We start from the raw sequence: 25,088 nt of genomic DNA, 5'->3' as shown, positions 1-25,088 counted from the left end.
AATGTGGTCGATATAGTGCTTCGTCAAAAATATCAAATCATAATACAAAGGAGTCAATTTGGCAAACTCTCAGCATTTTCCCCATAAAACAATCTATCTCAGCATACCCCATAAAACAATCTATATCTCTACATTATGTGTGTGATAGTTCACGTAATGGTACTTCGCTTGCAGTGGCAGGTAAAAAGTGTATGTGTGTACAAAAAATTGATTTTTTGGATTTCATCGATAATGTCGATTCACTATACTATACTATACTCTCTCTCTCTCTCTCTCTCTCTCTCTCTCTCTCTCTCTCTCTCTCTCTCTCTCTCTCTCTCTCTCTCTCTCTCAAGTATCCAAATTTAACTATTTAACTTTCCGTATAGTCACTAAAGGTACGCCCGACTCCATTGGTGATGTATTCTAGATCAATAGCTCAACCTCCAAGTTCATCTTTAAGTATTGGTTCAATCATATGCACTGCTGAAACGCAGAAATAAACGCGTCAGATAGTATGATCTTAAAAAAGTTACTATTTTAATTCCTTCGTGATGATTCCGTGATAATCGTGAAGAAAGCATAGGTGAAATCAAATTTCAAAAGACTACTGTTTTACGACATCGAACAGTCTAATAATGCTTGTTGTTGATGTTTATATAAATCTATCGATTTCTTTATCTATATAAAATACACGCAAATCGTGTGTATTGGGTCATAACAAATTATGAAAATATAGTAGAAATACTAGTATTCAAACAGAGCTTTACTTCTACACTGTAACCTAAGTAGGAAATACTGCTCAAAAGCACCGGTGAACTGCCAAAATATTGACATAAGATATATAAAACCTAAATTTAACCTGACTTAATCTAGTCATGCAATGGAACAATTGAATATTGAATTCGTGTTATCATAATGAAGTCTAGCTTCACTTACTTAGTTGCAAGCACATTATGCATGATTTATCGGCATAAAGAGTATCAAACCTTGTTTGTGTAAGAGCAGATTAAACAGGATCGTGTACAATATATCGTCCTAATTAAGAAACTTCCTAATCTATTTCAAAATGCGCATTTGGTTTTAGACTGAGCGATAGCGCCACCTAGCGGAAGAAGAAAACAGTGACATCTGCATTGTGATTCAGTGATTAATTCAGTGCAAGAGGCGGGGTCAATTCATGTTCCAACTTCCACCGCATCTTAAGCTGAAGAGTACCTCTAATTTTGAATTTCACGAAAATCTCCGAACGCGAGGCTCTTCCATGCGTAAGATCTAGAAAACTGGAATTTCGTCCCTTGGTTTCCTGTCATCAATGTCATCATCCAGAGTCAACAGAATCTGAGACAAAAAATACAGAAAAATTTAAGCACTTAAACACAGACACAAACTGACACAGACACACACAGACAGAGACACAGACACACACACACACACACACACACACACACACACACACACACACACATATATATATATATTTATATATATGTATATATATATATAAACAGACACAGACACATACACACACATATATACACATATATATATATATATATATATATATATATATATATATATATATATATATATAATCACATCATATCACATCACATTATATTACATCATATCATATCATATCATATCATATCATATCATATCATATCATATCATATCACATCATTTCATATCATATCATATCATGTCATATCATATCATATCATATCATATCATGTCATATCATATCATATCATATTATGTTATATCATATCATATTATGTCATATCATATCATATCATATCATATCATATTATGTCATATCATATCATATTATGTCATATCATATCATATCATATCGTGTATAGAGGGGTGGCACAAGTCAATTGGTCAAACATATCAGGAGGAAAACACGTTAGTCATGGATATGGATAACGTATAGGATCATAACTGGTATGGTGTTGAGTGCATTTACCTATCAGCTCATAATTTTGTCAACCTTCTTCTTTCGTATTGTTTCATTTAGCATATGTTCACGATCATTTTGTATGTCTAATTACAATCAAGCACCACATTTACTTAACACAGAGACGGTGAAAGTCAAAGTAGCTATGAAGGCCCCAAGAGTGTTTCGCTGTGATATCCGCTTATATAATTAAGCGAAGTCGACTTTATTTTCATCATTGCGAAGTGCCGGCGATGACTTTGACAGACGGTATCAAAGTTCCCTGATGTCCCAAGCGACGTTGCTCATGTTCGCTCACAATGGCATGAACGTTCTACCAATTGTCTTCTCTCGATAACGAGGGCAGTGCATAAGGAGATAGAACTGGTTCGAAGTCTGGTTTATCGACTTATCGAGATCAACTGGAAATTTTGCAAATTAATGGTGTACCATTTGGAGAGCGGAGGGGGGGGGGGAGAAATATGTCCCTGCAAATTGTGTTGACCTATATGAAGGCATTTTTTCTGGTCGGTATCTCAACACCCTCGAATTACAGTCAACTTATAAGTTTACGAAAATGTTCTTACTGCGGAATAATGATAAATCATGATTAATACTGATTAAAGAAACAAGTTAACCGAATATTCCGACTATTTCTCCTTGTATAGTGAATCAACATTTCAGTGAAATTCCAATATCAAATTTCTTCACACACATGCACTTGTAATCACGCTTGTCTAACAAGTATATTAATGCACAGACAAATAGAAGAAACAGACTAGCAACGCGGCATGGCTTTTGTTCCATGGTCGTCTCGGTAGACTATGGCCTTTTCATATTTAAATGAGCTTCACAGGTGTTAGATTTTTTTGAGAACTTTGTTCGTGGTTGATAATTGCACGAGATTATGCAAAAAGTACGACGAGATGGCATCGTGCTGCCAGTCGCGTAGCAACCATAGTTACTTTGTGAGCTCTCAGGGCAGAAACACTGCTTCACGCCAATCAAAACATAACACGCCCGCAGTTTCATAAACACGTCCTTCAATGACAAACTTTTAATAGACGATATGACTGACCGTAAACCATTGAGTAAAACCAGACAGTATCGATAGAAGATTTTCAAATTTGGTCGAAACAAACTTAATGTATATATACAAATGTGAGAGGAATTTTTAAAATGGTAAAACTCACTTTCCCGAAGCTCAAAACTTTCCCGTTTTCGCCAGCATGCCGATTCCACTCAGCACCACATGACAACAATAACACAAACTTTGCCGAACATACTTTCGCTTAAAAATTGGCGAAAATCCGGAAACTACCGAAGGGTGCATGGTCGGCACTCTTCGGAAAAGCGAGGCGAGAGCTACCTGAGGCGAGGCGAACATGGATGACTTACGTAACTGCTTCACGCCTTGAACAATACCCGTTGCCAGTCTGTTTCTATTTGTCTGTGATGAATGTTAATAATCAAGCATCCTAATACACAGATTTAGCTAGTGTTATATTGAAAAAAGAAATATTTATAGTTTCCTCATAGTATGTAGTGAATCAACATTTTCGGTGAAATTCAAAAATCAAATTACCTGCACACATGCACTTGTAACCACCTTAGTATAATCAAGTACATACATATCAATAATCAAGCATCTATAAATACATAGATTTAGCGATTTGGAAAAAATATTCATAGTTTCCTTATAAACTACAATGTATAGTGAATCAACATTTCGGTGAAATTCCAAAATCAATTTCTTGCACACACATGCACTTCTAATTCTCTTGTATAATCAAGTAAATTAATATAACATATCAAGCATCTTTAAATACACATATAATACCAGTGTTATATTGAGGAAAATGCTTATAGTTTTGTAGGTATCATTTACGTATCATGTAGGCCTATAGTGAATCAACATTTTTATGGCAACTAAGTATCAAATTTCTTGTATACACATGTACTTTTTACCTCCAACTTCATGTACATTATCAAACATGAATACATGTACAGATATAGCCACACCTTGCCTTCTTATCATAGTAGTTGCGACAGTAGTGCAAAAAATGATGACCCTTCCAGAAAGGTATGCGTGAAATTCCATGACCCATCAAAAAATTTACGCGAAAAATAGTGACCGATCGCCAAAAAACACCGGCCCTGCCCCCGGTAATTTATGTCCAGTCTCTAGGAATGAAAAGTCTTACCATGAATGTGAAAAACAGGCCACAAGCTGACAACATGTGCCACACATCATGATCATCGTAGAAATCAAACAGAAGGCATTCACGATTTCCTTCACGTGATTCTGCTGGGGTTTTCTGCGGGCAAAAACAAGGAGGTTAGAAACACGGTCACAGATGAACTGCTCAATTTTACTCAATAGGAAAAACATTGAATAAATCCATGAAAAGCGATAGATAATATATCCCTTAAATAAAACTACCTCAGCGCGCTGCATAGATATTTATGCCCTGGTATTTGCTTTCTTCTGAAACCCCGTCGCCTTACCGGGGCCGTAGTAACACATACTGAACGTAAGTACACGAACACCGTCACCTTACTTACCCCCCAGTGGGATAATTCTTGAACGAAGAAGTACAAGGCCGGCACCCAAACGACGTTCAACACGAGAAACACACATGCTCGAGGAGCCTTCGGTAGAATTCTCTCGCCCCACACGAACTGAAATCAAACACGTTAATGTCTTATATAAATCTGTGAGGTGAACAACGGATGAAAAACTTGCGCATATACTTGATATTGGAACATTACCAGCGTATTCAGCTGCCTGATATGTGTAAAATAATTCAAGCAAAACTTAATTCGACTCGGAAACGCTTGAAGACAAAGCACTTTTGTGCAACAAATAATCTTGATGAAAATAAGAATCCAGTCACCTTCATGGAAATGTAAAATCCTATGTACCAGGCGGCGTTGGCTAGGAAGATATACAACAGGTGCGTGGCAAAGCTATCCGGCAGAGCAAAAACACCGTACAGTGCGCTGAAACATTATTAGAAGAAAAGAAGTGTCAGCTAGATTACACAATGTTGATATTATGATTCTTATGTCAGCTTTCCAAAACACTGATCTTGGTTGTTAAATGATAGCGAGTACACAGTGACGTTTTAATGATCTTACTACATTCGAATTATACCTAACATATTAATGATGGAATTTCCCTATTTGCTGTACTATGTAAACACAACCTCCATATTTCCAATGTTCGCGTCATTCACTCACACCAATTCCCATTTTTTTAGTTTGCGTAAGTAAAGAATAGAGAGCGCTGAAATTACAATGACAAATTTATGATATTCCCAACCACTAGTAGCACAATCCGAGCCTAAAAATAAAGCAGACAGGGATAAAACACGGCGACAAGAATCAAAATCAACCGAACATGTTAAATATCCGAAGGTACCCTTTTTCTGCTCCAGGAAAATTTACTTACAATCCAAAATGGTTCAATCTTTCATTTTGTTATCTGAATTGTTAGAAACTATTTACGATTGATTTCCTCTTTTTCAGAAAATACCTTATTCCCTTATTTTATTTGCTTTGCTTATTGCTATCCACATATAAAGAGATATAATTGTTCGTAAAATGAACTGAAGGCAACTAAAGTCAGACAGCTAAACAGTTAAGCTCACAAAACGCATGCTATAATATGGCACGTTTTAATGCGAACATATTTGATCTTCGATTGAATCGTGACTTACCGGATGCTGTGGTTTGTCGCATTGTCCTATTGCCTCACAGGATTTCTTCAGCCTCTCTGTGTGTAAATGGAAACAGAGTGTCATACAATTAGGTGCTTCAAAATCATTTATCCCACAATATGGCCGATGCTGGCCCTTAAAACGAAACACCATTGCAGTTCGCACTGAGGTTACCGACAAATCCGACAGCTGGTGAACCTTCTTTGTTTTAAGTACAATACGCCTGAGTGCTGGATATTTTGACTTCTAAAACTTTTTCAATACTTCGTTTGATCTACCACTTATAGGGATTCATTTTGAAGCTCAATGAGTAAATCGAGATTTAAAAACGATCAAATTACATGTTTTACATATGAAATACTGTTTTGCAACATGCATAAAAGAATGAATCGCATAACAGTAATTCAACTATATCAATTTTAAATGTAGCCTGACTTAAGTTGAAAGTCACTGATTTTCTAAAGACCAAGTCAGGGGCATATCAAAGGTGCCCAGGCTTAGGTTGAAACAAGACTGTTTTCTGAAGATAAACTCTTGGGCATTTCAAATGTGCTTTGACTTCATGTTGAACTGAAACTCATACTATTTCTAAAGAAAATCTAGCTTTTTCTCAAGACCAAGTTAGAGACAAAGGTTCACAAACTTTGCATTAAAATCGCACTCTTTCTTAGGACCAAGTCAGGGGTATTTCAAAGGTGCCCTTACTTAAGTTTAAACATGCTATTTCTAAAAACCAAATCAGGGGCATTTCAAATGTGCCTTGACTTCACATTGAAAGTTACACTATTTCTGTAGACCAAGTCAGAGGCATTTCAAATGTGCCCTGACTATAACATGATTGATTAAATCCTGATTTTTACTCTGACTTTATGATGTAAATCAAAGATGTACTGGACATTTTTTGTGAAATATTGTGAAATGTTTTTCGATATGCACTTTTGATTAAATTTTGTATAGTGAGAAAGTAAGACATTTTTTTGGTTTTGAATAAAGATTTCAGTAATATTCAGTGTATTTTTATATGTTTGTCTTGGGGTATTTCCTGTAAGAAAGAAAATTCAAATATCTTGAAATTCTTCAAATTTGAAAAAATTATGACAACAAATGTTGTTTTTTTCACTCTTTTTGACTCACGATTTCTTCATTTTTGTTACTATCCAATAATCTCAATATAGTTCTAACTGTGTTAGTAGTATTTCTTCTCGGTACAAATGAAAAGCCACTCACCATAGCTGATCCCCTCAACGTAATATATCTGGGCGGTCAGTACAAAGGTCACCACAATGTGCAATATTGTGACAATTATCCAGAACAAAAGTGTACCAAAGACCTGAAAACAGTCATAACGTGTAAGGACTGAGAAGAACATCGATGTTGCAGTTTTTAACCATTTGAGCGCTGTAACTTTTCCCACCAAAATTATAGTGTGCAACATTATACCAATTTTGTGAATTTTTCTGTAATTTGTTATGACAATTTTAGACTAAATGAACATCACATTTTATTGGCTTCAGATTATTATCAAAATTTTACCAAAAATTAGGAAAAAATTGACTGGTGTATATTTTGATATAGGCACCAAAATTGACTTGGGCGCTCAAAGGGTTAACTCGTGGAATAAACATGTCAGAAGAAAGGCTTCTCAAAGTGATGCCAAAGTGAAGTGTGACAGCTCACGAGACATGTAAACCCAACCCACTGCCAACACTCCATTCTGAGGAAAATATTTTTTATGCTGCAGTTAATTATTCGTCCTACAGTAATTGATAGAGAATAATGTCTTTTATCTCTAATTTAGTGATACAGTTTAATCATGGCTAGAGGCACCTGCATGACGATGCCCTCTGCTTCAAAGATGAACTCATTACGTACCTAGTGATATAAATACCTTATAAATACAGCACTGCAACAATAATTATTAAAAACCTGGTCACACCGATAAAATACAGTACAACACTAATGACATGCCTTCATGTTCCTATGACAAAAACGATGAAAGAACTCATCATACTTAGAGCAAACGCGTATCACAAGTCAGCAAAATCGCAATCTTACTTACAGTTACACTCCCTAATAATATGGTAACTCACCACTCCGATGACGGTGACCAATATGACAAGAGCGAGGCATATATATGCCACGTGTGCAGTTGATGTGATATCTGGATGCCTGGCCTGGTACAGCTTCAACATTGACAAGCCGACCATAATGTACATATAAGATGTATCTATGTTTGAAAAATATCAATATTAGTACCTTTTCTGTTATCATCCATAGTTTCATATTTACCCTTTCCACACCAAATGCAGGTTTGGAAAAGTCCAATGACGACAGGGATATTACCAGACTCTAATGCGTGTATGAATGACAATTAGGGCTTGATTTTAGCAAATGACGTATTATAAATGAGTTACTATTGATTCTGTTGCGTAACTTTTTCAGAATTTATCTAGTTTGGACACATTTTGCACCTGCGCACATCCACAGCGTATCACTAATAATCAAAAGTAATTGCACAGGGCTTGGCGAGAATTATTAGTGTAGCAGTTATGAATATGATCAATAAATGTCTTGTATTAAACTATTTTCATTATACAAGCCTTACCTGTGTCTAGTGTGTGACTATTACTTTACGCTAGCTATCCCTGTATAGTATTTCAAAGAAAAACAGTCTATATCTGTTATTTGCCCTCCCTAATCCCCTTCATTAATTTGTTCTGCCGATCACTGACGCGAGGGCTTATCGCCCTGACCAAATAACTCGTTAGCAGCTCATAAGTCCGTCTACTACCTTATGAGCTGCTAACGAGTTATTTGGTCAGGGCGATAAGCCCTCGCGTCAGTGATCGGCAGAACAAATTAATGAAGGGGATTAGGGAGGGCAAATAACAGATATAGACTGTTTTCTTTGAAATACTATACAGGGATAGCTAGCGTAAAGTAATAGTCACACACTAGACACAGGTAAGGCTTGTATAATGAAAAATAGCTTAATACAAGACATTTATTGATCATATTCATAACTGCTACACTAATAATTCTCGCCAGGCCCTGTGGTAATTGTTGTAAAGTAACACATTGCAACTAATTTTGGAGAATAAGATATTGTAGCAATGTTGGTTCAATCAGCAAAATATAAGCTTATCTACTTTTCGTTTTTGAATTCACTTGGTTTTTATGGGTAATTTGTAACAATGCAACTTTCAGCAATAGGGTGCCGAATACGTTTGACAAACTTGAACAATCAGCAGATCCTATTCTTCAAAATTTGTTCCAATTTTTTGACTGTGCGTATCCCCTAGTTAGTTTTGTGTTCCGGAGTATGGGCATCAAGACAAAAGCTATCTGGAGTGTATGAATATTACAATGCAAACGTTAGTTGTACTTGTGAAAAAAACCGCAAGAAACAAAAGAACAAGATTGTTTAGCCTTGACCCTCTAATATGCAGGTCAACGTAGCAAAAGCGTGTGCTCGCCCTCTCCGACAGAATTTTTTCACTAAGCAATGAACAGGTATTACAGAGTTAGTGTGTGCATCACAGCTTATACACCAGCCTTTAAGCTTTTCTCTTCTATTGAGCAATATTCTTCATGAATGCTGTATACTTACCGAACTGGAAATTGCTATGGGAAGGGCACACATGGTAGCAAGCGCTATGAATTCCCTCCATGATCAATGCGATACCAATGGCGTAAAATATGCCAAAATATCTTGGCAGACCTAGTTCCTGAAATGAAAGCATTGGAACAAGGAGCTATTTTAAACAGATGCAGATGTACAATTTATTCACAACTTTAACTTTCTCTATCATAACTGTATTCTAAATGCGTTTCATCTTTTAATTTTCTTTGAATGCAAAAACTTCTATGATTATTTGATAAAGCATTTTGACGTGTGGAAAATAACCCGTAGTATTTTTTAAATATTAAAACACCTTTCATTACTATACATTGCGCACTTCAGCTAATAGCTCATTTAACATACTTGTCCCGACTCTCTGTACCTCTCGACAGACTTCTGATGCAGTTTTTCCTCCCTTCGAGTGATGATTAGGAATAATATGCCAAGTAAGACGTAACCGATGTTACTGAACACATTGTTGAAAGAACTGTCAAGTCAAATATCAAGAAAAGCTGTCTTTAGGAACAGTAAAGTCAACATTTCTTCCGGTTTGCGAAGTTACCAATGAAAGTTAATCGATCTGTCAATGGCTTTGTATTGTTACAATTACAAACAGACAGATAACCACAATGACCTTGTAACTTGAAGCATAGTTAGTCCCGATGCGTATAACACTGGAGAAGGATCATGGTAACGTTTTCTGTCCTATTTAGAGGCAGTTTCCAAGTAATGCTACTACATGGTCCTTTGCCATGGTAATACTTGACCGGTAACAAAAGGTTTGTGATCCTAAATATTGGTGTCTTAGAATCATATTCTAGAGAGTAACACTAACCCTTCAGTTGACAAATAAACAGAATTAGCATCAGCCAGTGGATAAATAACAACTCGCCAATGCATATTTTTGCCCGTGGATAAGGTTATTATCCTTACCTGAGTACGCCAAGGGGATTTGCACATAAGAAGTTGTAGTAGCAGATATCTTCGTCACCGTTATCATGGAATATCTGGAACGGAAATAATCAGACATGTTAATGAAATGCAAAAGCTGAGCCTTCACGCAAGTAAATGAATGTACTTTCCTCCTCGTTGCCTTGATGAAAGGCTTAACATTTGTTCAAACTTTCTCAATGCAAACATTCAACCATTTTCTTTCAAAATCAAGAATACAAATCAGCGGTCACTAAGTAAACTTTGGTACCAAAAAAACACATCCAATATCCTGTGTTTGAAATTCAAAATGGCCGGCATCCCTGTCTTATCTCTATGGGGGGGGGGGGGTAATCAAATTCCTGATTTTTCACAAAACTAAACTATTGAAAACTTCGTCGACTTCATAAGCTTAAACATGAGCCCTCACAAGTGGTAGGCCAAAATAATGTAGTAAAAGTTTTAGGGTCCGAATTTCTGTCTACGAGGTGCATTCTTCCCTTAAGTTAACAGAGTTCTCAAAGGTCAAGAGATTTATTGAATATTATAGCTGTAATGGCATAACGGATGACATGTACCAATCCAGACACATTGAAACACTTTTATGACATTTATACTTACATTTTGGTAGGCAAAAACAAGTTGTATCACCGGTAATGCGTAGAAGATAGCGATGGGAATCAAGTTGGAGCAATACAATTTGTACTTCTCGTTGTGTGTTTCACTGGACTTCTTGCACAAATCAGCCACGGACAGGAATGGCTGAAAAGAAGAATTATGAAGTTGGCAATTACTTCACATTTTCAAAGGTTACTTAAATGATGGATACAAATTCTGGAGGTGTGGAGAGGTATTCTTGTACGATTTTTTTAAATTTATTTTGCGCGGCAACATTTCCCTTCGTAGGATCCTACAGAAACCTGCCTCAACAATTGTGTCTAGACTTGATATGCACGCATAACTTAGCTTTTTTGCGCAGAACTTGTGGTTCAATGTGATTTTATTGTCATTGTCAATGTTCAACGTCACCCTATTGTCATTGCCATTTCCTGGTACTTGTTTCATTTACATAGAATAATACTGACTATAGGAACTGCTATGGTGTCCATTTGCCATTTTGTATTTCTTTCTTGGATCAGGTAAAGTTATTTATTTACCTTGAATAACACTGATTATTTGACCTGCTGTAGTGTCTTATTGACAATAACCATATGTTGGTTGCTGGAAATATTGGCATGGCCTTTGACAACAATCACATGTTCAGTCAACACATTAGGTACACTTGCAAATCAATCTACAGCCATCTCCGCCGAATTGTATCAATACGACGCTACCTCACTAACGAAGTATGCTAAACCTTAATACATACAACTTTGCCGGCCAAACTTGACTATTGTAATTCACTTGTATATGGACTCCCAGATAACACAATAGGACATTTACAACGAGCTCAAAATGCTACATCCAGAATAATCACACGCACCAGGAAATTTACGCCGATCACCCAAGTTCTCACCCATATCCATTGATTACCAGTTCGTCTCAAGATTTACTGCAAAATTTTTGTTGTTAACTTTCAAGGCTAAGTTAACAGCCAGACTCCTGCAGTCTACAGTGATCTACTCAGGCCCTATATTCCAACTCGTACACTCAGTTCATCCACCACGAAACTTTTAACATCTACAACCTACAAAACTGTTAACATCTACAACCTACAAAACTGTTAACATCTCAACCTACAAAACCATTACCCAAGGTGGTCATGCATCTTCATACGCTGCCTCTAAAGTCTGGAACTCACTACCACTCGACGTCAGAGAATCCCAGAACTCGAAAACTTTCAAAAAAACTGAAAACGCACATGTTCACCAGAGCATACGGTGTTACATAACCATTGAGCGTCACAGAGCAAAACACTGTCTTTGGGATATGGCGCTATACAGTCTTTGCTGATTGATTGATTTATTGATTGATATCAGGTTTTGCCTACTTAAGAAGGAGATGTACAGAATAAAATATAATAAATAGTCCCGAAGAATCATACCTTTACACGGTCGATATTGTTCCTGTCTTCTCGGTTTATCAAGGAATCTTCAGCAGCTACTTTCAAAGATAAATGAAATTTAACGTTTAATTGTTTTGAATATAATAACATCTAAAGAAGACCTAGCGTTCGTATCGTTCGCTTTCAGCTTCTTAGTATCATATATTTTACAAGATTTCTTCAAAGCGTCTTATAATAACGTGTCATTTGTTATGTACTTCTGGGGCAATAGCTGAGTAAAGTTGTTGCTCAATTTAGTCGACACCAAGTAATACTGCAGTGATCAACAAACGTTTAAGAAGCATTGTGGGTGTCAACTTTGGAAAAGTACAAATCCAGACGAACGTGTCAAATCTGTTTGCATGATGATCACGAATACATAATGGAAAGTATGTAAATTTGCATCATTCCACCTAAGCTTAAATTTCAAATGTAAAAGACAAGACTTGTCGATGCCTCAAAAAACGCCAAGCATTGTAAAGAAACTAGACCGTCTTCTGGAAGGCGTAGTTTTGTATCTGTGTTCTTACTCGGTAGAGGTTACCAAACCTGTTAATTTGGCGTTTGCCAGTTTGATGATCGTCTAAATATCTTATTTATATGAGATAAAATTTAAAAAGCCAGTTGAAAAATAAAACAAAATAATAAAATAAAATAAAACTACTGAAATATGAAAACTAAAGCGCACTAACTATAAGTCAACTTTGGTGTAATTCGTTATTTTCTTTTTTACCGTGTAGAGAGTGTCCTCTTGCTGCACTTCCATTAGGATCAATGTTCGACTCTTCCTTCGAGCTAATAAAAAAAATTGAATAAACGATTTCTGAATTTTTTGGATGACACAACCTTTCATATGCATAGAACATAAAGAGATAAGCGGCCACGAAGAAGAACACCAAAAATCGTAAAGACGCTAGGTTATATCTGCTTGTCCGCTAACGTTTAGAACATACATACATACCGACATATGCGTGCATGCATGCATGCGTGCGTGCGTGCGTGCATGCATGCGTGCATGCATGCATACATACATACATACATACATACATACATACATACATACGTACATACATACGTACGTACATACATACATACATACATACATACATACATACATACATACATACATACATACATACATACGTATAATACATATAATATATATAATACATACATACAGACAGACGACAGACAGGCAGGCAGACATACATACATACATACATACATACATACATACATACATACAGACAGACAGACATACAGACAGACAGACAGACAGACGGACACATTTTCAGGCAGGCTCAAAGGCAAGGCAAACAAGTATAAGACATACAGACAAGAAGATTGGCGGAAGCATTCACACAAAGAGTCACTGAAGAATGGAAAATTCACCTCCGGCAATGTTTTATCAGCAGAATGATCCCGTACAATATATAGAAAACGATGAAGAAAGAAACAACCACTAGAGTAGCCATCCAGTAAGTTGATCCTGTGAAAACAAAATTTACATTCTTATGAAATTTCAAGAATTATGATACTTTCGTCTTCTTGAAACTTTTATTGTGAAACACTTACCTTTACTTATACTCAGCCTTCAACCACTCTCAAAATTAAGATCTGAAATCACGCGACAGATTGCAAACTTTTGAACCGTAGAAAAATACCTGAAATTTAGCTAGAGAGTTTTCAATTTCAATTCAAATGGCAAAATTTCTTTTTCTATTGTCACAAAAGTAAGCTGGTGCATTTACTCAACGAGATTCAAAATGAGCCCTGCAAGGGGCGGACCAAAATGAATTTAGAAATTTGGTAGTCCAAATATCTGCGCCCGAGGCGCATTCAACCTTAATTTCAAATGTGTAGCTACATGTGCCTGTCCTATCCTGTCACGTTTGATTAAAAATGTTCTTTTCAACCTTGCATATTGAATGTACATCAACACGATTGTTTATATATTGTTATCATGTATGGCTATCGCCCTTGATAAATTAACCTACCTGCTGCCATTGGTATGATGTCAATAGTGACATTTTTTATTCTGTCTTCTGGCGATCCGGGAGTAGGAAAATCTAAGATGTAGAGATTGAGTGAAATTCATGTTATAGAGGGTATGTAAATATAACATCAGGCCCTATTTAGCTATCGGTGTGTGTGTGTGTTTGTGTGTGTGTGTGTGTTTGTGTGTGGTGTGGTGTGTGTAGGTGTGTGTGTGTGTGTGTGTGTGTGTGTGTGTGTTTGTGATATGCAATGGGAAAACCACACCACTTGAGACCGTAGTATAATGGTACGTCCCAACCATATAAATGCTCGATAAAGACAAAAGGAAAAGTTAGATCTTTCTGAAATCGTAAGATGCATAAAATTCAAGTAACATATACTTGAAATAATTTCTGTTTTTATATGAGTACATGTGCCATTCATTATAGTGGACACATTCTGGTGTTAAACCTTCGCGGTTTAATCTATATACCATGAGGCAGTTACCACAATTTTCATATGACTATGAGAAAAGTTTTTTATTAATTTTGTAAACAACAAATTGAAAATTTGCCTTCATTATGAAAGTTTACATGCACATGTGACCCTCACCCAGGCTGAATTTTCAAAAATGTGAAACTCTCTGAATGAAAAGATCAGTAACCTTACCCTCCTCCAATTCTTCAAGCCGACCCTCTCATAATAAATGAAAGCTACCTGTGATATTCCTTGTGGATCACAATATGGATGAAAAGACAGAGGACAGATGAATGTTACTTTGAAGTACAAACAACTTCGACAAATCGTACCTTCTTTGTCGTCCGGTAACATGCTGTGTTTCAATTTGGTACATTCTTGATCGCTGGGATGTACCACAATAACAATGAAGACCTCGTCAAAATCGTGGTTCTGCAAAAAAGTAATGTACATGTTTTTTAATGACAACTTATATGGCCAAAAATAAAACATTGCGAGCTTGCAAAAATTGTACAACGCTATCGTGATACCAATTTGATCAAAACGAGTTGTATAGAATGACTCGTTTTCTTCCCCTTTGCTCTGTCATTTTCTCCTTCCTCCTTCTAAGATTGGTCCTCCAAAAGATCACAAAGTCTATGGAACGCCTCAAAGACGCCGACACTGTATAACATTGTATGGAGGGGTTACGACTTACCTGTACGTGAATGGACGATTCCATTGTCACCGTTTGATACATGCCAATAAACTTGACATTTCGCAGTAAGTCAAACACAGGACACTGAAATATGAAAGACATATGTACAATTTATTTATTTCTCTGTCTAGCTTTCAACATGCCTGTCTATGTATATAAAGCCTTTATTGAAATCGTATTCCAATTGGGATCTAGATCATAAAGTAAAATAAATGTTATGCAGTCAATAACATAAAAGTATTATATAAAAGATATTATATATATATATATATATATATATATATATATATATATATATATATATATGAATTAATATATATATATATATAATTCTTATATAGATATATATATATATATATATATATATATATATATATATATATATATATATATATATATATATATATATTAATTACACACTTGCAAAATCCGATTTTTAACGATTAAACCACCAAGCAGTGGTTCAGGGAATTCCCATGATACTGATAACTGGAACTGTTTGGTGTTATATTAACATGTATGTCTGAGGTATCGATCACGTCAATTAAAAAAAAATCTGTAAGTGGCGCACTGCAAAAATTAAAGCTGACATGAGAAAATGAAAATGATTGAATCAATCAAGTAACAAAAACAACCAATCAGTGAAGCATTCAATTCGTCTATAATTCTATAGGTTTCTATAGATCAATCAGTCAACTAATCAATCATTATTGTAAAATGACCTGAACAAAATGCAAGGTTACAACTCTGTCAATTACTTGGCCTCTTTTCTTACCGTTGCTTTTTGAACTGATATGGTGGCACAGATCTTATCCTTGGAATGTCCTCGGACTTGAACCGCCTCCACGCCCTCGGGAAACTTGAAGTAGTAATACTGCAATAAAGGGAGATATGAAAGCAATACAAAAGTTATTCGATATATGGGAGCCACTGCTTGTATTGTTATGTCTAATGTTTATCAGTTGCACATTTGCTTTCCCTGTAGACAGTGATACAACTCCTATACATGCTGAGTTTTTTCCACTTTCCATTTCATGGAGGGACAACGTGGTAACACAGTTCGTCCCCACTCTCACTTTATGTATAGAGGTTAATTACATGTTGATGGGATATCGTGAAAAATACGGCGTTATTGTTTTTTTCCCCGGTGATTTATGAGAAGTTGCGGAGAGAATGCGTAAATACCAACGGAAACACAACTTGCATCCAAATAAAATTTTATGTTAAAAACATCGAATAATATGCATGCATTGTGTAAATGTTATATGTTAGGCGCTATGGCTAACTGAGCAAAAAGTATTTGTTCCTATAGAAGTGGCGATGTACTAAACGTGTTTATCATGAACGGTGCACTTACCTACCAATGTTTGATACCAAGATTGCTACATTGAGGATACAGTGAATGGATTCCCATTGCCAGAGAAAGCCTGAATATGAGTGTTCATCTTGAAAATGAAGTGCGACTCTAATGAGGCTGTAGGCCGAGGCATCTGATAGAAGGGTTTTACTGTATATACAAATAGCTGTTCGAGTTTTAGAGGTCCGCCCCACCCAAGACCGATCACCTGTTAATCCTACATATTTTACTCCTAAATGTTTGTGTTTCTTACTAAATCTTAAGCGCTTTATTTGTCAATCAAGACATTCTACAAATTGAAGTACTGACTTCACATTCTGATACTGTAATAGCGGAACATCAGATAACCATACAAAGGCAATTTAATTTACCCTTGTATCAAGGCCGTCCATGCTAAGTTAGTTCTTGCTTCACTTTCAAAATTTGCATATTGACACAACTCAATCGTCCGTATGACAAATCAAAAAAGCAAAGGGGTTTTTGAAGCCCTTCGTGATGAAAAGCAATACGTCATAGATCGGTGCTGTCTTACGTTTTGGCAGAGACTGTAGTCAGAGCGCCACCACCGGTGGGGAGTAAATTCAGAGATATTTGTGTAATGAGTAAAGGTAACTATGGCCATTATGACGACTTGCGTTTGTAGACGCAAATTTCACGCCTTTAAAGATTTACACTCGCCCACAGCCCAGTTACATCTACGTGAGCTATCTCATAACTCACCTGTGGTCGTGAAGGCGATGCCATCACAGCGTGGCGGGCAGACAATCTGCAACGTCAAAGCATACGCATAATGAAAAACTTGTTTGTCCTACAGGGTATTATATGTTAGAGGACACGGGATATCAGCATATAAATTCACACTGCACAGATATATAGCCTACGCTAACACCAAACTTTTGTTCGGTATAAATTCATTCATTCGTTTATTCATTCGTTCATTCATTCATTCATTCATTCATTCATTCATTCATTCATTCATTCATTCATTCATTCAGTGAAAATTAGAAATTAGAGCATTTATGGCAGTTTCTTCTACATCGTATAACGACCTTCTAAATGACATTTATCGCAAAATGTTAAAGGTCAGAAAAGTCTTGTGATTAAATATTGTAACTTACTCCATTTCAAAATCATTGATAACAGTAACAATCAGACTATAGTCAGTAGCGTTTGGTGAAGAACCCGTCACTCTGATGAGCACATCACTCACTGGTTTATCGCCAAAATTCATCGGACACAGTGTCCTGGCAACAGTGTCGTATTTATGACTGAAACAAAAAATAAGTTAATCAAACAGTAACTTGAGTTGGCTCTATACCCGCAATCCAAACCGCTCTTTTCTGACAGTAAACGTCAGACAGGGAACATGTTAATTCTACGTGTTTGCAGATATGAAAGAACATGTCTGTTTAGTATCGCAATTTTCTTGAATTTGTTGCAGAAGATTCGATACGAGAGTGCACTTTGAAAAAGGGGTCATAAGTCGCAATAAAATTGTAATAGCTATAAGATAACCTGCTATAACTGCTGACTCAGCAATTTTATTGTCTTGCTCGGTGTTCAAAATCATATTTTCAGCACTTGGTCATAAACTCACACGTTTCTTCACACACGAAAAGCCATTTGTAAAGCTGGAAGACATTGACATTGTTTAATTGCGTAATGTTTTGATCTCATTCTCTTTTAGTGCTCAAATTTGAAACACGAAAATTGAGCCAAAGACGCTCGGCTCACTGCGATGGTCTGAATAAACCTATACCTGTGTACCTAATACATGTATTCATAAGAGTTGACGCTAAACCAGATTAGTTAAATTTTATCCATCGTTAGCCCCTCACTTCGACAATCTTGGTATTTCCATTTTTAACGTGCATTGCAATGTTCTAAAATTTAAGAGAATAAATACCATTCATTCATTCATTCGTTCATTCAGTCAGTCATTTACTCAGTGACCGTGCAAGTGAAAATTACAAAAGGTTGGTTCAATAGTTTAATTCTTCTTTCTGACCCAAAATGAACACGCCATACAATGACCTTTTAAATGTACAAGAACGGAATAGGCAAGAAACTTCATTTGGAAATGTCTAGAAATATCTTATACCAGAAAACAGTAATACTTACAGTGACATTATTTCCAAAGGTAATTTCCATGAGATGATACCTTCCTGCTGGGTGACGACAAACATCACAGGATACGTTTCCACAGCGTTGCTGCTGTTGACCTCTACACGAACTGCAACTGACTAGAAGAGAAAACCCATGATTATGTTACCAAAATTGATATCCACCTCCCGAACCAGCGACAAAAAATAAGTACAGGCAGCTTTTGTTCCAATTAAGTAATATTGCTTACTTAATTATCATATGTTGATTTTTGCCTCATTTAGGAGCTCAAGAGCCAGATAAAAAGAAGTTCCCACAAGTTCAGTACTTTTCATTGGCATGCGGATGGACCTTAAAAATATGTAGATAGTCAACGCCTCTGATCTTTAAACAACCGCTTTTTGAATGAGGGGAATATCGTTAACCTTAGGGTAAAGAGGTCATCTTTGAGTTTTTTCCCACCTTGTTCATGCCCCTTCTCACTTGGAACACATATTGTCGTTCTTCTCCTTCACTAACATTACCGTGATACAAAGTGTCCAATTGATATGAAGAATTGTCACGGCTGTCCGTTGGTTCAGCCGTTGTCAGGGCTGCACCGTCCGTCGACATTGAACCCCACGACGTCCGGACTGACAGGGTCATCCCGAGTAAAAGCAGCAACATCGGATTCTTCAGCGATATTTTCAACGCCATCTGCCGAGTAAATGCACATCAGCCATTTATTTATCCATCATCTCAATATGATTTAATGTGCCACTGGTTTTGATATAATTTCTCAACTTTTACAATATTCTTTTTGGTCTACCATGTGTTGGGCTCATTGTAAAGCTTATGGAATAAATACAATTTCCACCGGGTTAGTTTTGTGAAAATCGGGAATATTATTTTTCCCCATAATGTCAACACAGGAATGATTCCATTTTGCATTTCGAATATCGGTAAATTTAGATAATTCGTCTCCATTGTACCAAACGTTGCACGGCGACCCTGATTTTTGTTCTTGAATCTGAAGGAAAATAATTGAAAGCTTCGTCGAGAAAAGTTTTTAGCAAAAGTTAGTCTTTCAACGTGTACTGATGCTCATCATTAGCCATGTGCTATTTATTCGTACCATGCGTTCTACAAATTTATCCATCACAACAAATGTCTTTGGTTTCCTCTCTTCCATCTAGACTACATACATGTCGACGTCATTTTAATTCATAAGCAATTGCCTTAAACGTAATATTGATTGCGATTAAGCTACTTTAGAGTGAAGGCTCATTGTTGTCAATGTAAACAAAATTTTCACTGCAAATCTTACGAAGACGAATAGGTAACATGTTATATGTGTGATGTTATACAGTCGGTCTGGACAGTGCTTAAGGAGGCATATTCTGCGTTTCGCTTTCACTTTGATTCATTTTCAAGCACACCGAGACCTCAACGTGGTTTCGATTTAAAATGATTCGCCTCTTTTACATACGATTAGATGTTCGAAGAAATGAGCTTTCAGTTTGAATGATCGACAAAGTCGATTTGAGTTTCCGCAAAATCTAAGGCCAACATAAATGGCCGATGGACAGTTTTCGTTGCGATGTTCGCTTGATCTTAAATTGTAACTTCTGTTGCCGGGTTGCGAAAACCTAAGGACATAAGTAGGCGTACAGTGACTGTAGTCTGAAAGGAATGGGGGCAGTTGATTTTAGTACCAGGTTAAGCTAGGTCAACTTCGATTGATATTAGGTCACGGGATGTCACTTGGCATGTGACATGGTCGCTGGCATTTCATTGAGGCTAGGGTTATGTAAACAAATTGCTCTAGATTATGCATCGCTATCAATATATTAAGTAATGCATTAAAGATAGAATGAGACATCAGATAATCTGGATGAAAACTTGGCCTAAACAGTCTTCGTGTAACATTCCGTGCTCGTCTGAGACATGGTGCTTGTAGAACCGCGCCTCAAGGAAAAATGTTTTTTGACAATCAATGCTTTGCTGATCTACCGCTTGTCGGGCTCAGTTTTACGCCATTGGAGTAAAAACGATTTCCGTCGTGTCAGATTTTCTAAAATCACAAATTTGATTTTCACCATAGAGTTAACGGGGAGGGGGAGGAGGGTAGCGGCCATTTTGAATTTCAAATATCGTTGCATGTTAGGTAATTTGTTTCTTTTAACATGGTGAGTTCGGATTTATGTTCTTTATTTATAGGTAGGGGAATGGTTGAAAGTTTCATTAAGGAAAGTTTGTGCAAAAGTTTAATACTTGCACTTTCTAGGCGCGTACTATCTACAGGAAACGCATAGTTACATAGAACTAAAATGACGTGTATACAAAATAATCGAAAATGAACACACACAGTTCATATACGCTGTACATTGTGAATTGACAGCTACCTGCTAGGATAGAACTGCGTATTACAAAATTTGTAACATGAATTAAAAGTAATGTTCGCTTACATTAACATCAATAAAGCTTATGAGACGCTGCCATCACCGAACTCTGTATAAATTAATGAAAAAATGTGGTTCTCCGGACTTTTCTAGCATAGTAACAGAACTGATGAGCAAAGAGTTTTTTAAAATATATATCAATGTGTGGCCACATTGATATGTGGCAACGACAAGCTTATGATGTGGACCAGCTTTAGTGACATAAGGGGTAGACCATTTGATATCCTGGGGGGTTTGGAAGATTTTCAAAAAAACAAAACATTCCCAGCGAATGTCAATAAAAAATCCGCCAGAGGGGTCTTGGAAAACATTATGACTCATACTTGCCTAAAGTACATCGTGCAAGCCTCAAACTTCATCATTCAGTTGCACATTTCGGCGCGCCCTTCGAGCGCGTAACTTTAATGATAATAAGACATATTTTTCAGAGTCCCAGTCCTAAGCGCAAAACTTTAATATATCAGATATATATATTATATATATATATATATATATATTATATATATATATATATATATATATATATATATATATATATATATATATATATTGATATCAGAAGCATTGGAAGTTCCTGATAATTTTCTGTTTTCTCTTTGAGAATTCAGCACTAGAAAGCAACATGCACTAATATTTCACAATCACATTTTTTACAACAGTTCAGGACATCTGGTTATGCATACAAAGTGTGGAATAAATTAACAGCTCATTCAAAATCCTGTATTCAAACTTGAGAATTGATACTTTTGAGTTCCTATTTTACAACTGATATGACAACAACAACTTCATTAACACACAGAATGACTGAATGTTTAAAATATACCCTAAATTAATATATATATATATATATATATATATATATATATATATATATATATATATATATATATATATATAATATATGTATATTGATATATATACATAATTATTGCATTATTTTTGGTTTACCTTAGTCGTGCGCAGCAACATTTTACTCCGCACAAAGTAGTAGTTGACTGTACATTTGTTGTCGGGGACAACCGGTAATAAGAGAGTGAAAAAAAATTTTTTGACCTGTAGATAAGGTACGAAAAAAATGCAACCTCTTAAATCTTCAAGACCCCCTTGGATATCAAATGGTCCACCCCTAAATTCAGTTACTTACCCTCATTGCCCCATTTTCCAGAATTTCTCCGAAGTCTACAGATTTTCATTAGAACGAGGTCAAACAAGACCCACAGTATAGCATAGCCTTAAAACGCATCACATAATGTTTTTACAAGGAAGAAAAAATATCAATGATAGGACCGATTTTTTGGATCTTGTAGAGCACTCGAAGGTCAGACATTACTGTGCTCTTTTCTCGAGGACTTCATCGTTATTGACCATCGAAATAGTTGTAGGAACAATTACAATTGACTATTTTATGAACAGATTGGGAAACATTTTCTGGTGTATATGCTTGCGTGTGATGTTGACAAGAGAGAATTTACTCAACCCTTTTACGGTGTGGCGGACACAAAGTCATGCAAGTCACACATGCGTGTTAATGTCTCTGCGTTAAATGCTGTCAGGTGTGGTATAATAGATGCCGGGAACAGCATTTTGCCATCTCTTCTCTCGCCTCAAAACACTATTGACACTTTAAATAGTTATGACTATACAGAAAAACCACAAAGCAAGACTTACCACAGATCATGAATCTTCGTTGCAAAATTAATGTTGACTATGGCTGTTTGACTGCTATCCCGCTCTTTCGTTTTCTTTATATATGGTGTGTTGACCTTTCACCTTTTTAGTTAAACATTATAAACAGCTCAAAACCAATAGCGGCAAACATGTCATTTTGTGAAGTGAGATTATCGAGGCTGGGTGTTAATCTTGAAAATCAGACTTAGTCCTGTTCACGGGAATAACGACAATGACAAATTTCAATTATTTGAGAGCGTTACTGCAATCATAAGCGACTACTGTTTAATGTGTAGAAATAATGTTTGTGATGGAGAAGAACGCACGCACAGTTTTATCTGTAATTGCCACGCGCCAAGAGTCACGGAGGCAGAATCTGTGCTCGGATTTCAGTGTACACCTAGTTCGATGGAGAAAACTAGACCGAGGCCAAGTCATTCTACACTTAGCAACTAGCATCCAATGTGTGTGTTTGATATATACTGGTTGATTGATTGATTGATTGATCGATTGATTTATCTGATCAATGGTATCCTCGTGCAAAGAGAGTACTGCGGCACTAAACCGAATTAGATCGTTTTGTTTACAGGTACATATTGGTCAGGATTAACGTTATACTCCAAGAAAGCGCACACATGCGTAACCTTTCGAAACCTGGAATAAAAGCATTTTCTCATCTAATAAGATATCTCATTAAACTGATACCTACTTTTCAACGATCCAGTTACGTTAAAATATGCATCACTATCTTCTTTTTCGCACCTGAATATTTGGATTTGTTTGTCGGAGAAAGACAGCGTCTAGCATTGTACATACAACAATTCTATGATACCCTTCCAATCTCTTCGGTCACTGAACTATAAACCGTTGATCGTAGAAGAGTTCTTGTTATCACACTGTTTGTGGAAGGCAGTAACAAGCAGCCGCTGATTGGCTCGCTTGCGATACTCTACGTTTGTGTGATGCTTGCAGCTTTGGCCAAAAAGAAAATAAATTATGCTGTTCCGATAACACAGTTTTCAAAAATAGGGCAGGTAGGTCGGCAGGGATTTTTTCCTAAATATTATTATTTTTAAATATGCACTTTTCAGGGATTCAGGGCGATCAAACACTGGCCACAACATTTCCAGAAAAAACGTATCATACATATAAAAGGAATAAAAACATAAAATACGTCCTCGTTAAAGCAAAAATCAATTGCCAGGTATCGAACACATGCACGTGATTTTACGGATTTTTTCCTTTTTGTCACTTCCGGGTTTATGTAGCTCTAAAAAGTTTAGGGTCAGCAGACAAAAAATAGGATGGGTCGGGTTATTGGAACAGCACAATTTTTTTTCTTTGGTCTTATCACTCATCAAATCCGAAAACGCGCTTCTGCAAGCTCTGGGTGCATTACACACGTACGCACAGAGCGCGTGCGAGACATGTTCTGGCACTCGTGCAAAGAGTCCCTTGAAACCGTTCAACAGTGAACGCGCACATACAGCTGTGGGGTATGGGGCACCTGGAAAACGTACGTGTTACAGAACGGGCGTTCCGTACGGCTTTTTTAGCGGACGCTAAATTCTATTGTTCTCGATGGTAGATGTATAATTAAAACAGTTATCTTATATCGCAAACTCGTTCATACCCAATATTCGTCGAAAATGCCGGTTCCTTGAATATGAAGGTCGTATGTAGGTGTACAAAAACATATGTGCCAATACTGCAAGAAAGCACATAACTTTATTTATCAAGGGGCAATGACCACTTGGAAACGCCGCATCGCAAAAAAGATAGAGTTCAGAAGTCACTGGATTGTTTCTCGCTCAGATTTCATCACTATTCAACACCGAAATATTTTAAGTAACAGTCGTTTCGTCAATGGATTAGAACAATATTTCAATCAATCGGACACCAATAGGTGTCACTGAATGTGATAAAAAATGCTGTATTCACTTTTTTGTTATTAATCACAAAGAAATGAAGTAAAATCGAGGGGTTGTACAAACTTTATACAGTAACGGGCAGTGCATAATTAAAACACGTGCACGGGAAATGCAACTTCTGTGTTTAGTGGGGAGGCAGTTTGGCTGTATTTGGATTACCGTGCGCGAAAATCGATGAAGGAAATGCTACAGTGGCTC

At 36.5% G+C, this 25,088-nt stretch overlaps 1 protein-coding gene across 1 annotated transcript; it reads right to left on the bottom strand.

Moving 5' to 3' along the window:
- Window positions 1–251: 251 nt before the first annotated feature.
- On the bottom strand, window positions 252–23,051 carry LOC139126931 (SID1 transmembrane family member 1-like). Its single transcript, XM_070692849.1, has 24 exons — window positions 22,960–23,051; window positions 19,313–19,546; window positions 18,869–18,990; window positions 17,866–18,015; window positions 17,468–17,513; window positions 16,166–16,264; window positions 15,391–15,474; window positions 15,026–15,125; window positions 14,237–14,308; window positions 13,632–13,728; window positions 12,973–13,034; window positions 12,240–12,295; window positions 10,817–10,957; window positions 10,199–10,272; window positions 9,629–9,752; window positions 9,254–9,371; window positions 7,734–7,870; window positions 6,871–6,973; window positions 5,644–5,699; window positions 5,221–5,267; window positions 4,819–4,924; window positions 4,487–4,603; window positions 4,126–4,239; window positions 252–1,320 (listed from the first exon to the last, which is right to left on the bottom strand). The coding sequence occupies exons 2-24, from the start codon at window positions 19,544–19,546 to the stop codon at window positions 1,255–1,257; spliced, it is 2,325 nt and encodes a 774-aa protein (XP_070548950.1). The 5' UTR covers window positions 22,960–23,051; the 3' UTR covers window positions 252–1,254.
- Window positions 23,052–25,088: the final 2,037 nt, after the last annotated feature.

Source organism: Ptychodera flava, unplaced genomic scaffold (genome assembly GCF_041260155.1).
Source record: "Ptychodera flava strain L36383 unplaced genomic scaffold, AS_Pfla_20210202 Scaffold_28__1_contigs__length_4768798_pilon, whole genome shotgun sequence".
In the NCBI taxonomy this organism is placed as follows: Eukaryota; Metazoa; Hemichordata; class Enteropneusta; family Ptychoderidae; genus Ptychodera; species Ptychodera flava.
The sequence above is the reverse complement of the archived record's forward strand: the minus strand, read 5'-3'. Positions and strand labels throughout refer to the sequence as shown.